At 31.0% G+C, this 15,967-nt stretch overlaps 2 protein-coding genes across 2 annotated transcripts in view; both read left to right on the top strand.

Moving 5' to 3' along the window:
* The first annotated feature begins 49 nt into the window (after window positions 1-49).
* LOC129919225 (uncharacterized) lies at window positions 50-1,306 on the top strand. The gene has a single exon (XM_056000079.1). The coding sequence runs from the start codon at window positions 50-52 to the stop codon at window positions 1,304-1,306; it is 1,257 nt and encodes a 418-aa protein (XP_055856054.1).
* A 1,543-nt stretch (window positions 1,307-2,849) lies between these two features.
* The window catches only part of LOC129920176 (atypical protein kinase C), a 90,011-nt gene continuing 76,893 nt past the window's right edge, over window positions 2,850-15,967 (top strand). Inside the window, exons 1-3 of the mRNA XM_056001408.1 lie at window positions 2,850-3,099; window positions 9,260-9,438; window positions 9,550-9,670. Coding sequence (XP_055857383.1) covers window positions 9,268-9,438; window positions 9,550-9,670 — 292 coding nt within the window. The 5' untranslated portion in view covers window positions 2,850-3,099; window positions 9,260-9,267. The remainder of the gene's footprint in view (window positions 3,100-9,259; window positions 9,439-9,549; window positions 9,671-15,967) is intronic.

Below are 15,967 nucleotides of genomic sequence, written 5' to 3'. Positions count from 1 at the left end.
TAAATCATGGGGGTGCAAACCAAATATCCTAAGGTGGATGTATACCATGATGGTGAGACCCATTATCACCTACGGTGCGGTTGTTTGGCACAAAAGAACCGAACTAGTTACAACTAAAAAGACATTAAACAAAGTTCAAAGATTGGCCTGCTTATGCATTACTGGCTCAATGAGAACTTGCCCTACAGCAGCAATGGAAGTCATCCTCCACTTAACACCACTCCATGAAGTAATAAGTAGTACTGCTAACGGAACAATCTTGAGATTTGCAAAAGAGGGAACTGGTACGGGCAAGAGTATTGGTCTCAAAGAAAGGGACTCAATATCGAACACCACAGTTAAAAACCTCCTTGACATCCCAAGAGATTGCATGATCAAGAAATACAACTTTGAGAAAAACTTTCAAACACAGTTTAGTAGCAAGGCAAAGTGGGTAAGTGAATCCACGAACTACACTTTCAATGCAAACGCCATCAAGTGGTACACTGATGGATCGAGTACAGCTGATGGAACTGGAGCAGGAATATTTGGGCCTAGAACCAAAATTTCCATTCCAATGGGGCAGTTTCCTAGCATTTTTCAAGCGGAAATCAACGCTATAGATAAATGCGCAGAACGTAATCTCGAAAGAAAATACAAAAACCAAAACATTGCCATCATGTCTGATAGCCAGGCCGCACTTAAAGCTATAAACTCATACGCCATCAACTCCAAACTCGTATGGGAATGTGTGAAGAAGCTGAACGAGCTTGGCAAGGCAAATAAAATAACACTGTACTGGGTTCCCGGACATGTTGGAGTACAAGGGAACGAAGTAGCAGACTCCTTAGCAAAAGCAGGTGCAACCGCACCTCTTATGGGCCCAGAACCATATTGCGGAATTGGAGACAGCACGATCAAACAAATGATAAAAACCGATGAGGAGGCCAAACGAACTAAAATTTGGAAAGAGACTCCTAAACTCAGACAGGCGAAATCACTACTTGGGAATTACAACCAAAAAAGATTTAAAACCTGCATTAACCTGAGTAGAAACAACCTGAGAATAATAACAGGGATCCTTACAGGCCACTGCAAGCTGAGAAAACACCTCAACAACATTGGCCTGGCAGACAGTGCCACCTGTAGATTCTGCAACAATAATGAAGAGACGCCAGAACACATACTGGGCAACTGTGAAGCACTAATGCACAATCGACACAGATACCTGGGCCAGCACCAGGTAACAAGTAAAGATCTACCGTCGATAGAAATACTCCAGTTAATCAAATACCTAAAAAGTATCAAACTGGAGACTGTACTGTAAGTAGTTAATTGCAGCCAAATTTGGGGGCACAATAGACCTTTAAGGTCGCAGTGCAACTTTCCCCCACAACACATTCATTCATTCATTCAACGGTTGCTTAAAGGCGAATTAAATATTTAAGAAAGTTTAACTGAACAACCTTTGAGAACCAATTTAAGCAAATCTGCAAATCTAATAAATACGGCTGTTAATGCACACATTTTGCATTAATTTTTTTTTTCAATACAGAAAACTTTTTATTTGCAATGAGTTTTTTTTAATGCAAATATTTTTCAATAGCAATAAAACATTTTTTTAATGCGATTTTTTTATTTTTAATTCAAATTTTTTTTTTTAATTTGTAATGAAAACAATAATGCATTAAAAAAAATTATTTTCTGGATTGATTTTTATTTCTTTTTAGCGCTATTTGTTTTTGTAAAAAACTACAAAAATTGTTCGGAAAAACTGTCACAAAATGAGTTTGAAAATTTTCACTTTTTGAATTTTTGCAAAAAGTAGCCGTTCTAGTTATAAATTAATTCAATTAAAAAGTTTAATTGACCTCAACTTCATATGCGTTTCGCCCAGGTATTACAGTGGGCACGCTGCTGAAAAGCGAAAAGAAATTTTCCATTAAAAATTTCGTTAACGAAATCCTGAACGGAAAATTTCGTTTTGCTTTTCGTTTTTCAGTACGCAGCTCTAGCGAAAAATTGGAGAGCTTTCACCCATTTGTCACTTACTTTTTACTGTCCTCTGTGCATTTTTCTTGACCACAAGAGCATTGTTGACGGTTGTTTTTTACTTTTAATGCATTTATTTCTTGCTTTAAATTTGATTTTTTTTTTTTTGATTTTAAATAAATTTTGAATGTTTTTATTTGGACTTTTCGCTTCAGCAGAGGCTTCAGCAGCGTACTAGCCTTAAATACGGAAATTTAAAGGGACTCCACAGGAAATATTGGCTACATGACATATTTCTTGCAATCATTTATTTCAAGTGGTGGCCAAGGGTAACGAATGATAACCTGCTCATTTTTTTTTTAAATAATGACAAAAGCATTTGACAATTGTGTGACAAAATTACACGCAAGTTGTCAGTCGTGTAAATGGGACATACAAAAAATAAATAGAATAAATGCTTATCACTCGCCCTTAATAATCACCACACTCACTCCATCCACCACCCATGACAAATACTCACCACCACCTGTTAATTTGTTTATATCAATTATTATTTGTTTATACAACCCGAAAGATGTTTACTTTACCTACTATTTGTTTACAATCTCCTTTGTATAACTTAATCCAATTTTAAACAAATAAAACCAAAATTGAACAAAATTACAACTTCACTTGTACTAAAAAAAAAAAGGTTCATGTCTCCAATATATAATTTATCCTCCTAATCTACCATACTAATATATATCCAACACCAAAACCTTTTTTCTACCAACCCACCAACAAAAAAAAAAAAAGGTTCATCCAACTTCAGGCTGACAACTCCCAAAGTGACATTTTATATATGAAATGATTTCCCCCTTGTTGGTTCATTTTTATAATTGCAAAGTTGTGTTGAGTTTTATTTTGTGTTATGTTTTTTTCTGTGTGATTTCCACAAGTGAAATTCAATTAAAATTACAAATAAAATAAAATAAAAAAAAACTAACATTATAGTGAAACAATTAAATAATTCTAAACTTGTTAAAGTTTATTTTTGTATTTATAATTTTTTTGATTTTACGTCTTCAAACACACAAGAGTTATAAACTCTTTCTAAATTCATTGGAATTCGTCTTGAATTTTATAAATGTACGCCGTTTTTTGGTAATTTTTTGTATGTCCTCTTGTTGATTCATTCTCATTTTTTATGCAATGGGGAAGAAGTTTTATTTAATAACAAATTCGCTGTAAAGCAAAAGAAAACTACTAATTTTATAGAAACAAAAAAATGGCCGACAAAACTTTTTTTTTATAATCTCTTCTTTTCTTTTGCTGGGAAGAAAACCCATTCAATCCATTCAGTGGGTTTATTTTGTTTAACAAATCTCTTTCCTTATTCATCGACGACGACAAATGACACAAAAAAAGTGGTTTACCAGGTTGCAAATAGCTTAAACAATTGTGTCATTTAGGAAACTACTCTCGAGAAGGTTTATAATATTCTCTTTGTGTCCATGTCCAAATCAGTCCCTCCTTTTTTGTAGTACATAGTTCCACTCTATCAGTTGAATAGTTTGAAAACGGGGTCAATAACATTTTAATTGGATGGGCAACAAGAAAAGAAAAGGTAATTAGTTATGGGTTCTTGTTGTGGTTCTCCTCGTTGCCCGTTGTCGATCAGGCAGACAGAATCAACAATTCGTTTCCGCTTTTTTCATTTTTACTAACAACAAAAAAGAAAGAAAATTCAAATTTCGAACTAAACACAAAAGTTGAGTCATAACAAAAAAGGTATGCTTTTTGCTTATGCATGCACACAAACGACGCCCCCTTAAAAGGCATCTTTTTCGCTTTAATTTATTGTTTATCATAAATTCCAATACCAAAGTACTTAATACGTACATCCGCGAAAAAAAGTCTGTTTCTATGTTTTTTGCAAAAAACAGATTGCTTTTAGTAAACTTGTTGAAAGTGGCTAGCTCTAAAGAGAAAAAAAAAGATTATAAGAAAAGCCCCCAGATAGACAACATCAAGAAAAGCTGAAAACCAAAAAAAACCAGGTGATAGGTGATATGGTTGCTTTCAGTTCAGTTCAGTGTTGATGATTGCTAAAACTGGAGTCTGGTCTCTAATCGAGTGAGCAACAGGTTTTCTTCTTCTGGTTTTTTGTTGTTGTATTTGTTTTTGACAGAAAAGCCGGCTCGACTCTATACGCATTTTGCATTTCTGCGTCGAGTTGGAGTGTTGAGGTATGCAGACGAAGAGACAGATTTTTGTATGAAATGGGATTGGATCCGGTTGCAGTTTTGTTTTATTTTTATTTATTTTTTTTTAAAGGCGTAGGTGTCTGGAAAAAATATATGTTTGCGATATTGCAACTTTCTCCTATTTTGTGTTAAATGTTTTCAACTTTATATTCTTATTTGATTTTTATGTGCAGCTTTTGCGCACTGTTTAAATTAATGTCATAAGTTTGTATTTTGGAGTGAAATTTCTTTAACGATATGCAACGCCAAAAAGTAATGATGATGACCAATATGTGACACAGCGATGGTGCATTGTTTTGGATAGTTTTTATTTTATCATTTTTTCTTATCATTGTCATAGAATAAAAAAAAAAAAGGAAATTTAATAAAAGTTAAGTAAATAAAAGGTGTGTGTACGTGAATAGGTAGATACAAGCGTTAAAAGTTATACTTCCACTACTAACATATGAAAAAATTCCAATACATAATTGTTGTAATAAACCCTTCTAGGAAGAAAAAATTTAAAAGTAAATTAAGCCTCAAAAGAAGTAAAACTCATTCGATTTTTTTTGCCCTGTTCGATTTCACTAGTCAATAAGTTTTTTTTACAGAAATCAAAGTATATTTTTCTAACGGTTTTTTGTGCGCTGACCTCGAATCTGAAGTCAGAAAAATTCTATCACATCACGTTTTTGACATATTACCATGCCAAAAATCAGAAAAATAGTATTTGCGACGTTCAAAATTCAATATCTCAAAAACTTTGCACCATTGAATAATTACAAATAGAAGTGGACACCCAGGGAAACTTCCGCTGTAAAATTGTCGTCGCTAGTATCGTGTGTTGAATTAAAAAAGCAAATCCAGCAACCCAAAATCAAATCCTAAACAGCTTATACATATAGATAAAAGTTTTCCTATTTCAAAAAGTGGAGATAGCCTAGAGGATAAGGTGAATGTCTGTTAAGTTAACCTACCTAGGTTCGAATCTGACGGGAAATTGAGATTGTTTTTTTTTTTTTTACATTACTAGAGTAAAAATTAATTAAATTTCAAATTTTACCGGTATTCGAACCTAGGCCAGTTGGAGTAAAAGGCATCGTCCTTGTTCTCTAGACTAATATGACTTTTCAAAATACGAAAACTTATATCAATATAAGCTCTTTGAAATGTATAATAATAATTATTATTTTTTTTATGAAGGTTTAAAAAAATTATTAGTTAAGACTCAACTCGAAAATACAAGATAGTTGAGGCGCAAACCTGTAGTTCATCTATCTTTCGGTACTCTTATAGTCGCATGAGTAATCTGCGGTGTCACTTCTATTTGTAATTATTCAATGCTTTGCACGTTAGAGCTATTTTAGTGCTTGATTCAAATTAAAAACGTCAATGATCATTAGAAAAGTATAATTTGGTTTCTATGGAAAATTATTTCTCGCCAATATTACTGTCATTTACGGAAAAATCAATCTTAAAAATCGTTTTTTTGTTTTTTTTTTTTAATTGTTCTCAATATTTTCTAAAACAAAAGTATAGTTTTTCCACACAATCTTTAAAAAAACGGTTTTAAGCTAAATAATTGCATTCCAAACTTTTCAAAAATCAAAAAATTTTTCGGTAACTTTTTTGATTGAAAAATAGGCTATTTTTTTTAAATTAAATTCGTCAAAAATTCAAAAATTAATTTTTTGCTCAAAAAACATTTTTAATAGATAGAAAACATAACAAAGTAATTTTTAACCAAGTTTTGTTAAAATCCAACTATTTTTGTAAAAGATAAAAATAAAAAATAAAAAAATCGTATTTTTGCATTTTTTTCAATATTTTTGAGGTTATAGAAAAAAATTGTTTGCGTAAAAGTTGTAGACATTTATACTACCTACAACTTTTGCATTTGACTTTTTTCGATAGGACGTCTAATTTTGACAGAAATCGTTAAAAAACATGATTTTTGACACCCACCCCACTTTTTCGCCCACCCACCCCCTTTCCCACAATTTTTTTGTGGGCAATTTATTTTTCCCCTTTCATATACCATTTATCCTAAATTTTCCCACCACCCTTATGCTGCTAATAATTTGTTCAACGTTTGCCTTCTGAAAACCGGATTGGCACTGGTCTAATTGATTGAAATCTTCTTCATTCTTTGTTCGGCGCTGTAATGATCTCGATGTAAAGCGGATCATAGCTCTCCAACGTATCTCTTCCAAACAAGTGATCCGCCTGTGGGATTCGCCGGATTGACCTCCATTTGTGGAGCCAATTGAATGCTGGTGGTTTTGTATTTCCTTGTACCAAAATGTCTACCTTTCATCTTAGTTTGACACCCTTCAGGGTGTCTTCTTTGAACATGAAAATACCAGCTGAGTCGATCACTCGTGCATCCAATTCAATTTATTTTTTTTCTATAGTAATAGACCCACATTAAGCGAAAGCTCAATTTCACCAAAAAATAAATTTTTTTTTGTTGTTAAAATCGAGTTTTGCTAAATTCGGGTCTATAATAGGCCATAACTTTATAATTTCTTAACAAAAATAAGTCGTTGTTTCTTTGTTCCCGGGTTTAAAGGGTTGAGTAAAAATGTTGCTGCAATTTTTATTTTAGCTTATAAAGAATTCCCATATTTTTAATTAATAACTTTGATATTTACAATTTTTCTTCTTAAACCAAGCTATGCTATTAATGTAAACAAAGATTTTTTTCTTGACTTAAGTTATTAAGATCAAGTTATTTTTTATCAGTTAAATGGCGGCTCTAAGAAGTTAAGTCAACAGATTTTTTTTTAAGAACTTTCATTTTCTATGCATATTAAAAAAGACACAGTTAATGATGCTTTTACATCATTGCTTTTTCGAAATAATATTATCCAGACTTACAAACAAAAATTGAAACTACAATTTAATTTTTGCAAGGATACCTTTTCTGACTAATACCTACTATATTGTATTTTTTTGTATTCAGGGTTCACAATAAAACTTATTTCGTTTATTTAATTTCCACTTATCTTTCCGTTCAAGTAAAAACACGCTTTATTTCAACTTAATTTACTTTTATTTTTCGCTTAAACAAACACTTTCAATCACTTTATTTACTACTAATAATATCTGTCACTTTCAAAATAAACTGTAACCAGGTCGATGTCCTCACTGGCCTTTTATACCTGAATTCCGAAATTCGAGAATGTCTTCAAAGGTTCTCGTCTTTGCTTCTCGAAACTTCTTTTCCAGGAGGGGGTGTGTTCAGATGTTTATCTTAAAAGAAGTTCAGTAATTCGTTACAATATTTTCAAATATAAAGATCATAGAGAATGCAAAAAATTGGTACATACTGTCATTCCGTACAATTTTTCCATTTTATTATATTAAAATAACAGAAAAAATGAACACAATGCATCATTTTGCAGAATCGAAGAATATCGATGGTTATTGTTATCTTAACCTCCTATAGATATGATAAAGAGTTGATAACAATTTGTCGGTTTTTAAGATGTCGCGTCGGTATAAAAGGTCAATTGGTAAAAATACACACAGATCAAAATGTCGACTCTTAGAAGGTCAATTTTAGAAATGTTGACAGTGGCAAATGGAATGATGTTCATGTTCACATGTATGTGGCGCCGCATGCAAGTGAAAATAATTCAATTTGCTACTGTCGATTAACAAGTCACTTTCAGATAGCTGCTAATGTTTTCATTAACACAATTACTTTATTCATACATCGACCTGAAACCTTCAGAACGTAGGTAATAGGCATTCAATGAATAAAAACAATAATAATAATCTTTAGTGTCTCACGAGATGCCGGGACATTTTCATATTGAGAACTGTTTTAAACAATTATGGCAATCGGTTAAAAAAATGCAAATAGAAAAAAATGCTTTGAAATTAAATGTTCGGTTTGCATTGTTAATTTTTTTTATATGTAAGTAAGGCAGGAATGCTTTTAAAAAAAAATGATTTTTAACAAACCTGGAATAGAGTAAAAAAATTTCCTTATCAAATAAAATGAAAATAAAAATAAATTCAGAGTATAAATTCAGAGTTCCATACTCAGTCTGGGACTGACGAATTGGGTTATTTTTGATACCGAGCCTATATATGTATATTAGCAATTTTCTTTGCAAATATCCAACGACTTCCAAATTTTTTTTCGGGACAAAACACAGATTATATTGTCACAATTATCTTAGATCTCTTAAACCAAACAGAGTTCATGCTTTTGCAGACTTAACTTTATCAAACAGTGAATATTATAGAAACAAATTTTGGCTCAGTTTGAAATAATATTGTGCTAAAATTAGCACATTTAATTGTTACGGTCTTGATTTTTACCTTAAACGTATACTCTCATTACATCTACTCCCCAAAAGAGATTTTTTTTTCAAGGTCAATGTTATTCATCCTTTGTTTTGAATTTCTCTGTTATTAGAAGAGTAACCCTCTCATGGTCTTATTACTTGAAATTTTATAAACAATTTCAAAAATTGAACCTGTCTTATTCATATCAAATTCCATAACCGGCAATTAAAAAGCTTATACTGTTTTAAAATGCTACTTTATTCTAACCACAAGAGTGCTTAAGCTCAAATCACAATAATAAAAAAAAAATAAAAATAAAAACAAATACAAATACAATTCTCTGGTTACATAAACCACAAATAATACAACACCTTAACAATATGTACTTGTAAATAAAATGAACTATTTGTTGATTTCTTTTGTCACATTATCCTTCTCCCCAACCAACCAACCCATCTGCATTTTCATTAGTACATCATTTGAAAAAAACATACAAAAAAGAGGAAAACTCAATAAAAAAGATGGCAAATAATAAAGAAAACGACTTACCTCATATATGAAAGTTGTCGAAGTGACATCCGCTATTTCCATGTGTCCTTAATTTGAATATTTTGAAGGTCTTTTTCCTCAAAACAATTTTCCACCATATGTGTATTTGGTACCCACCAACCATAAGCTTCCAATCTCATCTCTCTCTAACAATATTAAATTGTTTTTTTTTTTTGCTCAATTTTGTATGATTTTTTTTTATTATTCAACAGATTTACAAATGCAGAAAATGCCATCCCAAATAATTCCAGATGGTAGTAGTGCTCCAAATGAGATAAAAGTAAAAACTGCCTACAACGGTGAAGTTATTCACACTTACATCGATGAAAATATCTCATATGAGAAACTTTGTCATGAAATTCGTGATGTATGTCGATTTCCATCAGATCAAGTGAGTCGGTTTGTATACAAAACAAGACAAAAAAAAAATAAAATAGTCAGCTTTAGATACATAATATTGTGGGTAATGAATTCTTATTCTTTTATTTTGTTCCTTTTTTAGCCCTTCACTATAAAATGGGTAGACGAAGAAAACGATCCGTGTACCATATCAACTCAAATGGAATTAGACGAAGCTATTCGCTTGTACGAGGTCAATAGAGATTCTGAGCTTCTCATTCATGGTAAGTGCTTAAAGGTTAAGAATCTTGTTTTTTATTACAAGTAGGTATGTTGCCACTTTGTAACTTTTGAGTACAAGGGTGTAGTGTGTAGGATGATGAAATATACGAGTATAGACGACTTTTGACATTGAAAAGGATTAACTTAGGAATTCATCATATTGAATAGTCTGTCGATACGGTACATAAATTCAGACATGACCTAAGAGCCTAATCATATCAAAAAGCCTTTCAAATATGTATATCAATTAAATTAGCGAAAATTCCATGTGTGATGATGAATAACTCTTTGCTTTGCGCTGCTGCAGGCAGGTGTCGATAGACAAAATTTACAAAAAGCAACAAAAGGCAAACAAAAAATAAAACCAAAAAATGAACATAACATAGCCAGCATAGATAGTTTTTTTTGTTTTTGTGTGTAGGTTAGGTAGTTTTTGGAAAATGTATGTGAAGAATTTAATTTGAAAAGTTACTCAGTTGTGAGAGGATAGATGATTCTCTATCTAACAGACGATTCAATTAAGTTACGCGTTGATGTGCAAAACATATAAAAGTTAGTTTTCAAAATTATTTTACATACGAGTACAACATCGACTGAATCGTTTTCTCTCGAAAACAGACTGAAACCGATATGAATATTTATATTTGGAGTAAGTTAGTTTTTCAAAAATTTGTGTAATACTTTTTTTTATGTGTTTTTTTTAATTGCATCCTAAAAATATTTTTTAAAATTTTTGTTTTTACTCTGTTTGCTACTTCATGTGAGGTGTTGATTATTTGTTTATTTTTTATCTAAAGGTGAGTCTAAGTAAATGTTTAGGTTATGATTATTTTTTAGAATGTACATAATTATGGATGTTTATCTTAAAAAAATGAATACATCTTCCTACTGATGGTTATTTCAAAAAATTCTATCGGTTGAATGAGATTGTTGTTGGAATATATCGCTAATTAACATTTTAATTATTTACCATTAAACAAATTGAAGTTTACTTAAGGTAACGCTACAGTTTCATGGGATTTGGGCATTCAAAAGGATTTTCCACTAGTCTTGAATTTCTCTCGCCAGCTTCTGTTTATTCAAAATGAGTTTTGGTGTTGGTCTTTCAACAAACAATATACTTTTTTGAATGTTACATACCATTTTGGTAAAGTGGATATAGAATTATGTCGTATTATTTAAATGCACATAATGTAATTTTGCAGACAATTTAAGGGTCATAGACAAACCTTGTTTCTGAAAACCCGCTTAGGTCCAAAAACCTACTACGTCCTAGGACTAAGGCCTAAACTAAACCTGCCCAACATCGTGTAGGGTTTCAAAGTCGCGCTGATTCTTCCTCGTTACAGTCGTAGCTTTATCTTTAACCTCAAAGAGTTATTCCTCCAGATATGAAAAAAAAAGACATCTCCTTTCCAATTCGGCTGATAATGTCTTTTTCGGTTCCACCTTCTGTAAAGACAATACTTTAACTAAATTGGGAACTCTCTAGCGGTTGCTGAAAAATATTAACATACATATTTAAAAGGATGAGATGGTTCCGAGACTGGTCAAATATTTTTTTTTCTAAATTAAGAATAATTGCCCAGGGACCCCCACTAGAAGATAAAGCAAGCATTTCCTTGTAACTGCATTTTTGGCCAAAAAAAGGTTTGAGGCAGTCGACAACTACCCGATCAGGCATGATGCAGGCCCCTTGAGTTAAAAATATTCATATTTTTGTTTTACTTCCACACCGACCAGAGAAAACCGTGTCGTGCGTTGAACTCTTGCTTAATTTGATTGTCCGTTCGATATCAGTTATCATCTTACGGTTATTTTTTTGGGTCAATAAAATTACAATAAAACAAAAATTGATATGAATTGACTCTTTAATTGTAGTCGATCATTATTCACTGCGGATATCGGGACTTGCGATTAACAAGTTGAGTCTTATTTTAACCGCGAACGCAGTCGCTTATTTTTATTTCCTGCGAAAACCCAATCACAACACCTTTGCAAGACACATTGAAACTAACATTAAAACTAATATGAAAAAGCTGTCTTACAAAGACTGATTAGTTATTTCGAGTCGTAGTAGTCGGAAAAATCAGTGATTAACAAGAGTTTTTTCTTTGTATGATCTATTGTGCTGGTATCGTTTTTAGCAAAATGCAGGTGGAGAATAAATGGAATGTTAGAACTCGGGCTCAATATGTAAAACTGCAAATCATTCATCGCTCGTACATATATAATTTTAAAGGTCAGTAAACGTTTAAAAAATTTAACTGACTTTATAACTTTTTTAGCAACAAAATATCTTTAACAATTTTCGGAAGTTAAATTTTAACAGTCACTGTAGCGTATGTGCAACTTTTTTTTCATGGAAGACTACCGTTCGTAGTTTCAATGATTATTATTCGCTCAACGTGGTCATTTTTGAAAATTTAAAGCGAAACCTTATATCCAGTTAAATTTATGTCAAGGCGGACTTTTTTCATAGTCTGCTTTATTTTTGACATCACTTTGAAATAATCTGCTGTATGCTAGATTTTGTGTGTAAAAATCGTATCATTTTGGGAGGAATACCAAAACTGGACATATTAAATCTTTCATAAGCAGCTTTTAACTCGATTAAAATTTAGTGTGTATCGATTTTATTTGAATTCTAGAGCCTTCTCCGGGATTTGGCATAATGTGAAAATTTGTTCAATGGTGAACTTTTGAGACTTGAAAACGCACATAACAGATAAAATTTATTTGTGGCACAGAGAACGAAAATTTAGTGACTTTCAAATCTCAAATCATTTCTGCTGTGTGATTAGTAATTTGCAAATTAAAAAGGACCAAGGGTTAAGGTGAGATGCAAGAGTGAAACTTTTTGAAACCTTGAAACATATAAAGAATCGATGTTATAAAGACTAATTTTGTCCTCAAAACTCAAGACGTGATAGTGCTTTCAACTAACATTAAGCCAAAAGCTTTTTTCCACTAGATTTTCTGGATACTAAGCAACTGAGCATATTCATCAATAGAAAGTGCTGCTAAGTATTTCGGAGAAAACGATTTATGACCATTTCTTCGGCAAAAAAAAAAGTGATTCAAATATTTAGTCCTCGATTACAAGAATTCATCAAGGTTTCGCTAGAAGGTTTCACCAAGGAATTGATTTTGCGTACTTGTAAGATCAAGTTTGCTGCTTCCATTCCCTGCCTGGGCATTAAATCCCAGACAAGCTGAAAAGTTCCCATTTTGTAGTATTGACTTGGATACCCCCTTTCTATTAGAACAGCAAAAAAAAAAAAAAAAACAGATATCGGGTTCGCCTTTGCTGGCTGTTATTAATAATGCTATATGCTATTGATGTTATGCGACATTCGACGTCGTGTTCGGTATCGGGTTCGTACCTTTGCTGGCTGTTATTAATAATGCTATATGCTACTGATGTTATGAGACATTCGACGTCTTAAAAAAGCTTTTCAGAAACAAGTCTACCAATTTGTATGGAATTTTTTGGTTATTTTTTTTTTTGAAGTAAATATTTTGGAATCCGTTCAGAACACAGTCTGACTTTCATGTTCAATGAACCCTACAACTAATAACATAGATAACGATTAACACCAATTGAAAGGAATATGTTCTGTATAAATTATTTTTTTTTTTTTTGCAAAATAGTCTTGTCATTTAGACATTTCGATTTATTTAAGAAAAGTAAAGCATCCCATTTCCATATGAGATCACTTTGTTATTGAGCTCACAATATGTACTCATTGCATTTGTTTTTTAAAAATGACTTTTAGAAATTTCTTGGAAAAGTGACTAAACTGCTTGAATGTTATCTTTAGCTTCAACTAGAGAAGATTTTGATGACCATTTAATTATTTATTACAAAATACTATTTTTTCTCGCTATTAACTCAAGCCGACTCATCTTTAGAAAAAATGTCTTCATAGTTTTTAAGAGTTAAGATTTCCGATAAAAGTTCATTTCATTTAATTTTTTGTTTTTGTTTTAACTCGTCTTGTCTGTAAGTTTATAAAATTTACTGAACATTCATTGTTCGACTAATTTATTCCAGCAAACACCGCCGAAAGCCGACTCTCTTGATGGAATGATGTTTATCAAATCATTTGTTTTTATTTTGTATTTTTCTTCATTGAGAGTCTGAGTACTCCCTTCGTTATAATTATTGCATACATCCCCTATATTATATTGTATGTTCTATGTTGTATTCATAAAGAAAAAAAAACAGAAAAATTAATAATCTTTTTTCCACATACAACTAAACACACACATTAAATTGCGTGGATCAATTTCTCTGTCATAATTCATAAAGTCTCTTGTTGTTTTTTTTTTTTTTATTTTTTACAAAATGAACGAAATTAACATCATGAACATCTTCTGAAAAGAAGAAGAATTTTTATTCTTTTGCTCTCAATTCTTGTATCTTTGAAATTAGTATCAGACAATCGGGCCTCCTTTAAACAACAACGAGCGAGTTGGGCGGTTTTTTGAAAACTACGACCACTACGACTAAACGACGAGAGAACGGAAAACGTTGTGCATATTTGTGAGATCATTTGGGTCAACAAGCAATGTTGCGTCTTGTTCAAAATGCTGTTTTATGCAAATATTCTACGCTGCTACTCTGTGATCAATTAGTAAATAAAGGTCCTATATATTTTTTTTTTTATTAATATTTTTATAAATAATTATGTTGTTTTGTCTGTAAAGTTCGAATGAAGTGATGGTTTTTGAAAATGTTGGGTTGTATTTATCCCTCAAAAGTGAGTCTATCTATAGTTTCAAAAAAATCAATAAGTTCAATGCGGGTCCATGTTTCAATATTATGTTTAATTTTTAATTTCTTTAAAAAATTTCTTCCCTCATTAGTTATAAGTAAGTATTTTAAAGTTTTGCTGAAAAAGGTCAAAGGACCAGGTGTTTTTGATCAACCAGCAAAAAATTTCTTTTCTTTTTGAAGTGATTATTAAAAAAAAAAAAAAAACAAATTAATTTGTATTTGTATCAAAGTCAAATAAAGTGAATGAATGAATTATAGTATTCAACTTGATCATGATCCGTTTTTTTTAATATTCTAAGAAAATGTGAAAAAAAAAAATTTTTTTGGTATAGTTATCAAACAATGAGGTAAGTTGGTTTTTCTTTTGTTTTCAAATGGAACTGAAGACGTTGTTTAAGAATTTAAACATTTCAAAAGCATTTTATGATAGTTACCATCGAAAAAATTAACTTTATTTAAAAATAGAGATGGATCAACCATGTATTACATTAAAGGTTCTAAAATATAAACAAAAAAATCAGAAACCCACAATACTTTTTAAAATGAGTTTTCAGAGTGTTAACTACACATCCTTATAGAGTTTAAATTTATGTAAAAGAATATTTTTTGAGTTATGGAAAAGTAAACTCGAGGATCTTAGTATACGAAATACAAAATATCAAAAAATTTAAGGACACCCTTTAATTGTCCTTATCCTTTGATTAAAAAATAATTTTCAAAAAACGTTATTGCAGTACCTGGCCATCTTTAACTATTTTTGTTTCAACAACAAAAGTTTTTTTTTTTTTTTAACTAAACGGAAACCTTAAACAAATCAACTTTTAAAAGCTGTAAAGACCAATTAATGAATATCCAACTAGTGAAAAAAACTTCATACTTTTGGAGATAAAAAAAAGCTAATTATTTATAAATCTGTAAAATAAAAAAAAATAAATTAATTAAATACAATTCATAGTTAAATGGTAAAAAAAAAAACAAAATAACGATCATTATCAGCTTCTTATGGTTCTTCGTTTTTCTCTTTATTTGAAATTTGTAATTGTATTTTGTGCAATAAGGTCCTTTTTTGAAAAGTCCACACGAATACAGCACTTCAAATGTAAAAACGTTAAGGGAGAAGGGGGTAAATTTCACACTGAGTTTTTAAAGGTCTGTGTTTCCAAAAACTGTGAATGTGTTCCAATGTTGTGTTTTGTGTTTCATGTACATAGGTATTGATTTATTCAAGATAATTGAATGAAATACATTTTTTTATTTAGCTAATAAACAAGGCTTAAAATATTCGACCTTATAATTTCTAATTTTTAGCAATTATAATTTAGAGAGTATAAAAAGCGGTAATTTTGGTCGTTTTTTAGTAGGACCTATTTGTTTTGTGTTTTTTTTTTCTTACTCAGACTAAAAATTGAATTTTTTAAAATTATATTTTGGATTGAGATTGAATCAAACTACGGAGTAAAGCTATTTTAAAAAAACTAAAAATTTGTTTTTTATAGAAAAAAAAAAAATAATCGGA

This window comes from Episyrphus balteatus, chromosome 4, assembly GCF_945859705.1.
Source record: "Episyrphus balteatus chromosome 4, idEpiBalt1.1, whole genome shotgun sequence".
Taxonomy (NCBI): Eukaryota; Metazoa; Arthropoda; class Insecta; order Diptera; family Syrphidae; genus Episyrphus; species Episyrphus balteatus.
The sequence above is the reverse complement of the archived record's forward strand: the minus strand, read 5'-3'. Positions and strand labels throughout refer to the sequence as shown.